Here is a 13,774-nt window from a genome sequence, read left to right as displayed (position 1 = left end):
GTGACTTTTGGCAGTATCTTAAATGTTGTTAAAATGAAGGAATTTCTGAGTTCTTTCAAGTTCCAAAAACTTTTTAGTTCATTCTTAAGAATGAATAAAACTGGACTGCTTATTCATCCCTATTTAATTTTTTTTTTTTTTTTTTTTTGGCTGTACGCGGGCCTCTCACTGTTGTGGCCTCTCCCGTTGTGGAGCACAGGCTCCGGACGCGCAGGCTCAGCAGCCATGGCTCATGGGCCCAGCCGCTCCGCAGCATATGGGATCTTCCCGGACCGGGGCACGAACCCATGTCCCCTGCATCAGCAGGCGGACTCTCAACCACTGCGCCAACAGGAAAGCCCAGTATTTTGTTTTAAATGGAGGATTCAGTAAAGAAAATTCAGCTTGAGTCAAATTGGAGAATTTATTGCTTTGAGCACAGATAAGGAGTTCTCTGAAAGTCTAGCTTGTTTTCTCTGAGTGCTTCAACAATTTAAGCCTTAATAAAGCTTAAACTTAATATTTAAGTTTATAGGCTTAAATAACAATAAGCTGTTAGCAACTTTATTGGATAAAGTTAATGTACTCTTGAAAATAAGTGAGGTTCAGCTGACTGACCTCTACTTGAGCTTACTTTATCCTGTAGCCTTTTTTTTCCCTTTTTAGGCTTAATCACAATATTTATCAAATAATTTCCTTTTACTAATTATTTTCTTAGTTTTTTTCTTTGACTTTATGAATGTATTAAGAAAAGTGATGCATAGCATTTCCATTGTGCATTATATAAGTATTTAACAGAAAAATAACCAGTGTTTTTCTGAATACAAAAATAAAGAACTTAAAGGTGTGTATTACTAAAAAGCAATTTTAAATTTAAATTTAGTTACGTTTGAGAACCTAAAATTATTAAATGTACTTATTTGAGAATGTAAATAAATGAAAGTCAGCATTTCAGTAGTTTGGAACTATAATTACACAAATCATTCATTTATACACACTATGTCTAAAAGGAGGATCCCATATCTTATGGAATATGAATTATTGTTTTATTTTTAATAAGTAGGCATTAGTATAGCCATTTTATTCAACTCTATGTGATTTAACTGTATAACTATTTATCTTGCTTTTTTTGATTATTAATATTTCTTGAAATGAAATACATGTTTAAGAGATATATAGTATTCTTAATAATAATTCAGGATCAGAGTCTTTCTTGGGTAATGTCAAAATTTGAACCAGACATAGTTTAGTAGTTTTAGAATTTAATAGAGACTTTTGGAATTTGAAGCAGCGCAGGGAGAATAGAAGAAAGTTGATGCAGAGGAGTGATATAGGAATAGCAATTCGTTCTATAATTAAATTTAACCCAAAGAGAATTGAGGGATCCAGATGATTTATGATAGTGAAAATGTCTCTTATTTCCCTTATTTCATCCTTATTCATTGCTGTTGTGATTAAATCAGGAAGTTAAGGAAAGGGCAAGACACTCAGGTTAATCACTTCTGCAGTGGAAACTTGAGTCTAATACTATGGATAAAAGTTTTTAATAAAAACCTCAACAATAGTTGTTTTAAGTTATTTGGAGGCATAGTGCCTTATTATAATTTCTTCAGTATAATACTCTCCCTGGACACCTTCATATGTTTATTTATGTGCCTTATTTTTATAACCGGGCTTTCACTCCTTGAGATCAAAGACAGTGTCATCTCTGTGACACAGCGGTGGCTTACTTATAGTCCCTAAAATAAATTATTTAAATGAAAATACCTCAAGAGACAGCCAACCCAAAACTTAATCAGTCCCAAGTGATTGTGAAATTATAATCTATTGTTTAGTATGTGTAAATGTAAAATGGTATTTCCATGGAATGTGCAAAGAGAAGTGGAAGTCACATGGAGACAAAAAAAAAAAAGTGACATTGAATACCAAGAATTTGCTGGAACATTTTCCTTGATATGACATTTTTGATGGGCTAGCACAAACATGGATTCTAAAGAATAATTTAAAAAAGAGTAAATTTACAACAGTGTTTCACATTTTACAGGTGTTGATAATAATGCCAGGAGAATATTCTCTTCAGCTCAGCTCACTCACAGAGCATGAGCAAATGTCTATGCAGGAACTATCACTGTAACTTCAGTTTTTTATTGTAATCTATCATTCTGTGGAGGAATAATCTATAAAAGAGTGTTAGGAACTTAAGTTCTACCACTATGCAAAAATTCTTAGCAGAAGCAAAACTATAAAAAAGAAAAAATCTCCACAGCCAATAAGATTCCTAGGCTATATCAACACAATGGCCAAAAACAAACAAACAAACAAAAATTTAGAGTTTATTTCAATAAATGAGTAAAAATGACGGTATTATGTAACTACAGTTACAGTTAATCTTGTTTCTGAGCAATCTGAACATTCTAGATTTACAATTTAAAAGCACTTAGCCAACCATTCTCATATGGAAATAGATTTTTAGTTTGAACATGTGGAATTTCCATGGGAAAAGTCACAATATCAAATTACTCTGAGGTTGCAGTTAATATATTAGTATTAATATCTTAACCTTTCAAAATATTTCATGTAAGAGAGTACCACTAATTTCTGACTCTTAAAAAGCAAAGTCACATTTCTTTTATTTTAATAAATGCCTAAAATCCATATTCAAAACCTTAGAGCTTAGGACTTCCCTGGTGGCACAGTGGTTAAGAATCTGCCTGCCAATGCAGGGGACACGAGGTCGAGCCCTGGTCCGGGAAGATCCCACATGCCGCGGAGCAACTAAGCCCGAGCACCACAACTATTAAGCCTGTTCTTTAGAGCCCGCGAGCCACAACTACTGAGCCCACGTGCCTCAACTACTGAAGCCCGCGCGCCTAGAGCCCTTGCTCCACAACAAGAGAAGCCACCGCAATAAGAAGCCCGCGCACTGCAACGAAGAGCCCGCTTGCCGCAACTAGAGAAAAGACCACGCGCAGCAATGAAGACCCAATGCAGCCAAAAAATAAAATAAATAAATAAATTTATATAAAAAAATAATAACCAGCGCATATTTAAAAAAAGAAAAAAAAACTTAGAGCTCGATGTGTTTCGTAATTCAGATATTTCGGGATTTAAGAAAAGTAATAGGTGCTTATATGTGTATTTCATAGCATCTTCATGGACTTAAATACGTTAATATATTTTCAGCAATACATAGGGATAGTCATGCTAAGTAGAATAAAGTTTGTAAGTAGCATCATATTATTTAGGTGAAATTTTGCTGATGATTGACGTTATGACAATCTTACGAGAAAGCTTTTTTCAGAGCTTTTTGTATTTTGGAATTATAAAGTATCATAGGCATACATCTAAAATAATTTCCCCTGCAGTTTTAAAAATCTGTAGGATGTATGTACAAGTATGTGTGCCCATGTATGTGTTCTCTCCCTCTCTCACATTCACACACACACACACACACACACACACACACACACACACACCCCTATGGGTGAGGAAATAGTTTTATTGGAAGACGGCCAAGCTCATTTGATTATGCGTTGTCTCTGGCTGCTTTTGCCCTACAATGGCAAGAGTTGAGTAGTTGTGACAGAAATTTATTATTGTCCCCTGGCCCCCATCCCCAAAGCCTACGTATTTTATCTGAGTCTTTACAAAAATGTATGCTGACCCCTAATGTATATGATACATCCAGAGACTTCAGTTTTATTCCTATTCTGAAGACAGTAAGACTGCCATAAATTTGTGATAACCTAGTTTTTAAATGAACTAAAGTAAATCAATGAATGGATGAACTCTCACTGTTTCTGCAGTATTTTGAAGGTGTTCTTTAAAATTTTCAATTAAAATTTGTAATCTAAATACAAAAATAAGCTGTAATGGTTTAATTACATTTAAAAAAGCATTTTTTTTAGTAAATGAGCTTAATGTTATTTTAGTTTTTTGAAGATAACATTACAGTTGTTTTCATTTGTAGTGCAGTTTTAAATCAAACTCTCTGAAACATAAAGGCAAATCTTAAAATGTCCAATCAAAATAGTATGTAATACTACTGTCATACAGAGAGAAGTAAGTCAGAAAGGGAAAAACAAATACCGTATGCTAACACATACATATGGAATCAAAAAAAAAAAAAAAGTCAGAAGAACCTAGGGGCAAGACGGGAATAAAGATGCAGACCTACTAGAGAATGGACTTGAGGATACGGGGAGGGGAAGGGTAAGCTGGGACAAAGTGAGAGAGTGGCATGGACATATATACACTACCAAACTTAAAATAGATAGCTAGGGCTTCCCTGGTGGCACAGTGGTTGAGAGTCCGCCTGCCGATGCAGTGGACGTGGGTTCGTGCCCCGGTCTGGGAAGATCCCACATGCCGTGGAGCGGCTGGGCCCGTGAGCCATGGCCGCTGAGCCTGCGCGTCCGGAGCCTGTGCTCCGCAACGGGAGAGGCCACAACAGTGAGAGGCCTGGGTACCGCAAAAAAAAAAAAAAAAAATAGCTAGTGGGAAGCAGCCGCATAGCACAGGGAGATCAGCTCGGTGCTTTGTGACCACCTAGAGGGGTGGGATAGGGAGGGTGGGAGGGAGGGAGATGCAAGAGGGAAGAGATACAGGGACATATGTATATGTATAACTGGTTCACTTTGTTATAAAGCAGAAACTAACACACCATTGTAAAGCAATTATACTCCAATAAAGATGTTAAAAATAAAATAAAATAGTAATACTACCTAGACACATATTAATATTAGTTGTAGCAGTAACAGTAAAAATTCAAACCATTATTGTTATTTCAGAGGATGTTTATTTAATATTGGTTTTTTTGTTTGGTTTTAGTTTTTCAGTTTTAAGTTAGAAAGCCACAGTTTGCTAATTGTTACGTTTTTGACCTTAATAAGTTTAGATGACTTAAACACTGAAAGTAATTTTTTACCGTCAGGAGAATATCACAGTGATGAAATAGAAAAATAAATTTCATGTTTCAGGTAAAAAAGTAAAAGAAATGTAAAAAACATAGGAAATTGATATTATGTGGATAAAGATATGTAAGCATTGCAGAAGTCACAAAAGATACACACTTTATAGTTATACACTGTATCTCAGAATGCCGCATAACACAATGTGAAAGCTATACAGAGCAGAGAATTTCAAAGACACTGCCAGCTGCACACCACTGAAACTAAAGCAAGTGAAGGGTAGTGAGCATGCAAACTTTCTTTCCAGGTCTGTAGTTGTTATTCAACATTTATTATTAAAATGAAGCTGTTTCAACTATTTCAGTGCCATTAATGTGTACTAATTTTGGAACTTAGAAAAGTTAAAATCATTAGAAAGTTATTTAAAAACTAAATTGTCCTGGGCAGACTTGATATTTAAAATTCAAATTATCAGAATAGTCGTGTCTATTTGATGGAAATTAAATTAGCATATTTTATTATGAGGAGAAAGAGAAAAACTAGATCTTAAAACTGTACTGGTGCTTGCTTCGGCAGCACGTATACTAAAATTGGAACCATACAGAGGAGATTAGCATGGCCCCTGTGCAAGGATGATATGCAAATTCGTGAAGCATTCCATATTTTTTTGTTATAAAGCAGAAACTAACACACCATTGTAAAGCAGTTATACTCCAATAAAGATGTTAAAAAAAAAAAAAACTGTACTGGTAAGATTACTACCGGTAGTTTCCTAGTGGGACTTATAATAACTCCACAATTTTGTCCAATGCCATGTTATCTGTGCAATTTATTTATATCAGGTTTGTCAGGATTATAGCATCCATACCTAAAAAACAAATAATCTTAAATATCAAAATTAATTTTTTTGCCTATATTCTAAATTTTGTCTGGGATGAAACTCACTTTCTTTCTGCAAACCTGCTCCTTCATTTATTTTCCTTTCTCACTTAAAGGTTTTATCATTCACACTTTGCTCCTTTACCCTGTCCTTTAATGTCATATTCAGTTATCCAGAGTATTTTATTGTCTTCTCCAAAATGTCTTTCAAACTGTCTCTGCTTGCATTGCTGCCGCCTTCAGCTCAGGTTTTCATCATCTTGACTAGACAGTTCCTATTCCACTGACAGAAAGAGATCTTCCCAAAATAGATCTAATTCTGTCTGCCCCTGCTTAAAATCCTTCAGTGGCTTCCTGTTGCCGGTAGGAATAGGATGCCATAGATGGCTCTCTTTCCTCTCTTCCTCCATCTTCATTTCACCTCCTTCCATCCTCTGCACTCCGCAGTATAGCATCCCAATTCCATTTTACTAGCAATGTCATGCTTCTTTATACCTCTGATGTTTCTCTGTCACCTCGGATGACTTTCCTTTTTTCGCCTAGATAGGGTTAGCATCATCCAACTCAGATGTCACACTCCCTATAAATTCTCCTCAGCAGAGCTGCTCACTACCCTTTCTGTGTGTCTAACACTCTGTACTCTCTGTGTCCTTCCTACGATTCTGTGTCATGATTATTTGTTTATATAAACTCCCACTTTCCTCACTTCTTTTTAAACTTAGCACCTGGCGGGGTATCTGGCACATAAGACACAAGTTCAATAAATGCTTTTTATTACTCAGCCATAAAAAGAAATGAAATTGAGTTATTTGTAGTGAGGTGGATGGACCTGGAGTCTGTCATACAGCATGAAGTTAAGTCAGAAGGAGAAAAACAAATACCGTATGCTAACACATATATAGGGAATCTAAGAAAAAAAAAAAAAAGTCATGAAGAGCCTAGGGGTAGGACGGGAATAAAGACACAGACCTACTAGAGCATGGACTTGAGGATATGGGGAGGGGGAAGGGTAAGCTGTGACGAAGTGAGAGAGTGGCATGGATATATATACACTACCAAATGTAAAATAGATAGCTAGTGGGAAGCAGCCGCATAGCACAGGGAGATCAGCTTGGTGCTTTGTGACCACCTAGAGGGGTGGGATAGGGAGGGTGGGAGGGAGGGAGACGCAAGAGGGAAGAGATATGGGAACATATGTATATGTATAACTGATTCACTTTGTTATAAAGCAGAAACTAACACACCATTGTAAAGCAATTATACTCCAATAAAGATGTTAAAAAAATAAATAAGTAAAAATAAATGCTTTTTGAATGAATTGCGCTCTGGTTCTTAAAAAAATACTCTTATTTTTCCTTAAAATCTTTTTTCTTCATCAACTTACATTTATTTGTATAAATATATATCAACTATATATTTCCTCAGTTAGTGATGGTTTTTAATTCATTTAAAGTTTATTGAGAATATACTCAGCACTTCCCTAGTCATAGATGTGTATGCTCTCCTCTTTTGGAAGAGGGCCTTTGCTGAAAGAAAACGTGATGTTCCTTAGAAGATGCCTCCCACCTGTAAGTATGATTCCTCGCTTGTAACCGTAACGCTTCATACGCTTCACCTCCTACCATAAGGGGCACCCTGCTAGAGATGGAATTTTTCTACACTAATTTTAAGGGTCTTAATTTGCTCTTCTAATTCTACAGATGCATGAAGTCAGACCCACACATTGAATCAAATGTTTCTGACGGCTGTGTATTAAAACAGCATCACAGTACCTTTCAGTATTTCTTTTATTAAAGAAAGATAGTTTTATCCCAAAGGTCAAGCTTTTAACTTAACATTCATTTACAGTTTAGTGGGATTTGGTGAGGTTTTGTCGGTGGTGGTGGTTGGTTTGTTTTATTGGCAGAGGAGGGTAGTTCTGAAAGTAGAAACTGACGTTTTACCCCTAGTAAGTGTAAACCCAAAAACACTGCCAGCGATTTATTTGGGTGGCAGTTCACTCATCTGTACCCAGTACGTGTTTGCTGCCTGGACCTGGACCACCTCAAATTTATCTACCTAATTCAACTTCTCGTGTACTTGTATCTTGGCCAGTCAGACAACGTTGAACAACGTTTTAGTGTAGTTCATAGTATATTCAAAAGCTTGTACTAGACAGTTTCCTCACCACTGGAGCACCTCCTATATATTCAAGCTTCTTTCTCTCACATGTTGACTCTCTACACTCCGTGGGTTCACTTTATACTGGTAAGGTAGTATGGTCCACAGTATTGGACTAGTATTTCTAGTCAGAATATTTATTCTGGTGAATATACATTTCCTGGTGAAAGTGTTCTATTAATTGGCCAACACTTCTAACTAGATTTTTGCTGGAGGGGCACATTTGTATCGCTTCCATAGGGAATACTTCTTAATTAACAAGGTAAGAAAAGTCATCATGGAATAGGGATGCCATAACTGATCCTAGTGTCATTCCTCCCATTGTATAACTTACTCTATATTCTTCCTCTTAACTTTCAAAAACGTGTAATTTTCTTTCTTTCCATCTTTATCTATCTTTAAATTTTACTGTAGCGCTCCAGTCCCACTTTCACACCCCCCTATATTCTAGTCAGCCAGTCGCCCAAGCTACAAAGGTCTTTTCAGAGTTTTTTCGTCCCCTGCTCCCTCTGTACTTTCTGCTTAAGCTTTTGGTCCCCATGTCTGACCAACATATGCTACCTTCTCCAAGAAAACTGTCAAAATCACCCAAGTTGGAATTAACCATTATGACCTTTCTCATTGTCACATGTTGCCATCCTGTTAGTGTCAGATTATTTAAGTAGTGCTGCAGCAAACACGAAATGGCCTTTCAAGTTAAATGACTTGAATTCAGGTCCCAGTTCCACCACTTACTGTATGAAACATCTTGGGCTAGTCACTGAATCCCTTCATTTTTTTATCTCTCACATGAGGTGATAATAACTAGTTCAAAGAGTTGTTAAGAGAATCCAACGAGACAGCATATATAAGTGATTTGTAAATGATAAAGCTCTATGTAGGTCTTCCCTGGTGGTGCAGTGGTTAAGAATCTGCCTGCCAGTGCAGGGGATACAGGTCTGAGCCTAGGTCCGGGAAGATCCCACGTGCCGCAGAGCAACAAAGCCCGTGTGCCACAACTACTGAGCCTGCGCTCTAGAGCCCATGAGCCACAACTACCGAGCCCCCATGCCACAACTACTAAAGCCCACGAGCCGCAACTACTAAAGCCCACGTGCCTAGAGCCCGTGCTCCGCAACAAGAGAAGCCACCGCAATGAGAAGCCCGCGCACTGCAATGAAGAGTAGCCCCTGCTCACCGCAACTAGAGAAAGCCCGCGCGCAGCAACGAAGACCCAGCGCAGCCAAAGCTCTATGTAAATGTTAGATAATCTTAGATTGGAATTAAAAGATGGAGCCCTTGGGAAGGTGTAGATAGTGTCTTATTAATCTCCTGAGTGCTAACACTATCCTTTACTCATGAGGAGATATCAAATGAGTTGGTTTGATTATGAATTTCTTGCCAGATGCAAAAAGGAAAAATAAACTCAACCTGTTTCAGACATAACAATTTTAAATATTTGCCTTGTGCATATATAGCCTGAGTATAGTATCACTAGATAAATTTGGCTTTCTTGAGCTTATGGTTAAAGTTATACCAAACCACGTTTATTACTTGCACCTTAAATTTTCAAATATAGGTGCTTTTTTATTTAGAGAATGTGCAAGGATAATGTCATCAGACAATGCTTGTATTTTTCAATAGCTCTATTAAATGTCTCAATATCTCTAGATATCTTCAGTATCTCATATCTCTAATAAAAAATCTATTTGTTTTAGTAATACTTTTGTTAACACTTAGAAATAGTGTCAACCAAAATGATTTTTGAAAGGTGATAAGTCTTCCAAAATTGCCTCTGCTTGTGTTCTCATTGTCAAATTTAAGTTTTGCTTTTTTGTTTTGTTTCGTATTGTTATTTTGAATAGGATCCATTATCATTCTGTTCATTCTAATTACATCACATTAGTAAAGCTGCAAGGGTCTATTGAGTTGAAATCACAATGGCCTTTTTCAAAGTACCTAGAGTGCTGTTTGCAAACTGCAGTTTTGTTATCCTATCATTTTGTTCTCCTTTCCTTTGAACAAAGCATTGATGGAGCATTTGTTTATGTTTTTCTTATGATGGAATGATAGTATGTGTTTGGAAGAAGCATGAATATTCTTGTTACACAGCAGTTTTTTAGAAGTTCATTTAAAATTAGTCTGTGAGAAATGAATATAATTGCATATTTTTCCTAATTTGTACAAGTTATGTATTTCAAAACTCTAGTAGACAGAATATGTGGTGAAAAATTCTTTATATAATCATTCATCATATAGCCTTGTAGTCTAATCATTCTTTATACAGCTTGACAGTCTAAAATCTAAATTGATATGGAGTACAGATTTTATTTATGATCCTTTTGCTGTACATAGTCCTTTGGCCTTTTATTTAGTTTTTCTTTGTCAGAATTTCAAGTGGTTGAGTAGCCAACAGGTGATAAATGTCCCATTAATCTTTCTGACTCTAGCTCCTGAGCATGAGAATTGCTGATCAGTTGCAACAATTGTCTCTTAAATGAGCTTTCCACATCTGCCTCTTATTTCATTAGTTAACTGTCTGCCCAAAGATCTGATAAAATGGAATCCTAGTGCCTTTTTACAACTTGTTCTGTAGGTCTGTACGTTAAGGATAGAGTTGTTAGCAGAATGGGCACAAAAGGGTATTTATCCACTACCTACAATAAATATACATGCTAGTGTCTGGAAGACTTTTGAGACTCTTTATTGAAATCACCTTAAGAAGAAAAAATAACTGGTTTCGCTTTAGTTTGCCATTTAGCAACAACTAATGTAAGATCATGGCATTTCTTACTATACAGGGCTTTTACTGATTATATTTGTCTTCATATAAAAAGAAAATAAAAGTTAGTCTATTAATTTAATTTAAAAAACAGTTAGTTAGGGCTTCCCTGGTGGCGCAGTGGTTGAGAGTCCGCCTGCCGACGCAGGGGACACGGGTTCGTGCCCCAGTCCGGGAAGATCCCACATGCCGCAGAGCGGCTGGGCCCGTGAGCCATGGCCGCTGGGCCTGCGCGTCCGGAGCCTGTGCTCCGCAACGGGAGAGGCCACAACGGTGAGAGGCCCGCGTACCACACAAAAAAAATAAATAAAAACTTAAAAATTTTAAAAAATATATTTTAAATTAGCAGACATCATGATGAATATACTCTCCTGATGAATATACTCTCCTCCTACCAGAGATTGTTATGAATCCTTGGTTACATCTTTCTCTATATGTTGGCACTTTAAAAATACTAATGATCATGATCTGCCTTCTTATGTTATACAGCAGTCATCTTTTTAATTGAAGTCTTGATGAATAATCAACATTTAAACTTTTTAAGAAGAATATTTTCTTACCTGTAGAATTGTAATAATAATAGCACATCACAGAATATAAATGAGAATTAAATGAGTTATTGTACATTAACACAATACCCAGCACAGAATATGTGATCAATGAGTAGTAGCCATTATTACATATGTATTAATACATTTAATTCTTTTTTCTTCTGATGTCTATTCAGAGACTTTGGAAGCAGAACAATGGAATATTTTACAAGTATTGCATAATATGTTAACTGTATGTGAAATTCATTTTTCAATATTTTAAAATTCATTTAACAATTGACAACCTGTGGGTAATTACCTGTTTGTAAATTATTTTAATTTTGTTTTTCGGAAGAAAATTTAGGCAGGTCTTCAATGATTACTGTTCTGTGCTCCAGGAAACAATAACATAGCAAATGTCATTGGAATAAAAAGAGTTCTAACTAGCTTATCCATTTTGATAGCGACCCCACCTTGTTTAAATATAAGAAATGCCTTGACCAAATAAATAGCCCAAGCCTGAGGTCAATTTCTTTAGTATTTTTCACATCTTCTTGAATATCTGAATATTTTGAAATTAATGCTATAAAAATATGTTAATGAATGTTTCCATTCATTTCATTTTAGGAATTTTACTTTAAAGAAAGATTTTATAAGTTAAAACCTATATAATGAATTAACTTAGAATGATGATTTCTACCATTGTAATTTCATTTTGTTTTAACCTTTCTTTCTTGTAGGCCTTGTTTGTATGAAGTCCAGCACATCTGTGGTTGAGCTTGTTATGCTGCTTTGTTCTCAGGTACGAAATCTCAGTCACTTGATTACATTAAACTACATGAGGATTGTTTTGTCACTAACAAAAGAATGTATGTGAATATATATGTATATGTTTATATATTTAAAAAATTTCTATCATTTCATAGATGAAGGAAATAAATTACATAGAGATGTATATTTATGTAAATGATCTTACCATGCAAATATTGATTTAGTCTCCCTTTCCCTTCCCTCCCTTTAGCTGTCTTATTATTTCCCACCTACCTAGCCTTCTGTTGTTCCCTATTTTTTAATCTCTGCAAATATATGTATATATAATTTGTTATAGATTTTTTGATATCCATCTTTACACCCCATCCTTTAAAAATGATACAGTATTATTTATAATTTTGATGTTCGTTGTTAATTACATGGTTTCTTTTTCACTCTTATAGATAATGAAAACTAGAGGTTTTTTTGTTGCAGTAGCCAAAGTATAAAATATAGCTTATTAGTGAGGGGTTTTTGATACGATACCTTGCTGCTTTCCCTTTTTTAATGTAATTTGTATATTTAAATGTAAATTCTAAAAATCTACTTATACTATTTATCTTTAATAATCAGAATTAAAAATAGAATTATAATTGTTGGGTGTTGTTTTTTTAAGCAATTATGAGAAAATTATATGTAACATTTTTCTGATAACTAAAATAGGGACCTAATGGTCTTTCTTCTTGCCAGCTCTCCCAAGTCTCCTAGCGATCCCGATTTTCACATAAGTATTAAATATTTTGTAATATGAGAATAAAAAGACCTTATGTGTGTTTGTAATAAGTAGTTATTACATTATCTCTAATTTCCTCAGTAGCAAGGAAAATACATCTATACTGTTTCTAGTTACTGACCTGAGGTCTGGCTAAAACCACAACTAACTTCCAAATAAACAACAATATGGCTTCAATTGATCCTTTAAAGCACCAGCAGAAACAAAAGAACCAAAAACTTACCCAGTAATTTTCAGTCTCCAGGTTTACTTTCTTCAAGAATATATTCATAGGGACATCATAAGGTCCATTTTCCCCTTTTCATCCAGAAAGAATAGTAATAAGGAAGAAGTTAAAGAAAACAGCATTCCTGGCAAGAGTTCATCTGCAGGGCGTTTGAAAATTGTTACCTAATGCCAGAGTCCTGAGTTCGAGAGACATTCTGTGAGATCTGTCTGGACCTTGTAGGTTCTTGACAATGCACATTTAAAAAAACATGGTTTTATGGGGAAAATATAGTGTAAAATTTCTTCTTCCTTAGCTCTTGGTTTCACTGCAGTTCAGAGAAATAAAGAAGAATGTAGCATTAGGGTCTAGTGTCTTTGATGGCCTCATCATCTAATCATAGGTTTAACATTACTCATTTGCTGGCTCCAGGAATTCCTGCCATTAAGGGCCCTAGAGATGAAACTTTGCCTCAGATATTGATTGAAAGGAAGAGTGAGAAATTTAAGCCCTCTATGCAGTGCACTTTCAGTGTTTCAGCAAAGCAATATTATAAACATGTCTCTCAATTTGATCTTTACGTTGAATGTTTAAAATAATTCAGTGTGCTTTAAATATTTAAGTGGTTAATTGATTAAGTATACCTCATTTAAGTGACTTAAAAATGTATTTGTTTACTGAAAAAAGCTCCAGTTGTTTTATTTTCTATTAAACTGAAACTTTGCTTTCCACAAAAATGTTTTTAAAAAATAAAGAAACAAATGAGTAACCTTCCTTCGATGCAATTCAGGTGGGAGGAGTTTACTA

The 13,774-nt window shown here is 35.5% G+C and overlaps 1 protein-coding gene and 1 non-coding gene across 7 annotated transcripts in view; both read left to right on the top strand.

Annotated features, from left to right (window-relative positions):
- Positions 1-13,774, top strand: part of NBEA (neurobeachin) — a 618,768-nt gene that overhangs the window by 275,902 nt on the left and 329,092 nt on the right. For all 6 annotated transcript variants that reach the window (XM_029209906.1, XM_029209902.1, XM_029209901.1 and 3 more), the window contains one exon: positions 11,960-12,021. In XM_029209906.1, coding sequence (XP_029065739.1) covers positions 11,960-12,021 — 62 coding nt within the window. The remainder of the gene's footprint in view (positions 1-11,959; positions 12,022-13,774) is intronic.
- On the top strand, positions 5,450-5,556 carry LOC114888448. The gene has a single exon (XR_003791785.1). It is a non-coding gene; the product is annotated as a U6 spliceosomal RNA (small nuclear RNA).

This window comes from Monodon monoceros, unplaced genomic scaffold, assembly GCF_005190385.1.
Source record: "Monodon monoceros isolate NGI ecotype Baffin Bay Population unplaced genomic scaffold, NGI_Narwhal_1 Super_Scaffold_8, whole genome shotgun sequence".
Lineage (NCBI taxonomy): Eukaryota > Metazoa > Chordata > Mammalia > Artiodactyla > Monodontidae > Monodon > Monodon monoceros.
The sequence above is the reverse complement of the archived record's forward strand: the minus strand, read 5'-3'. Positions and strand labels throughout refer to the sequence as shown.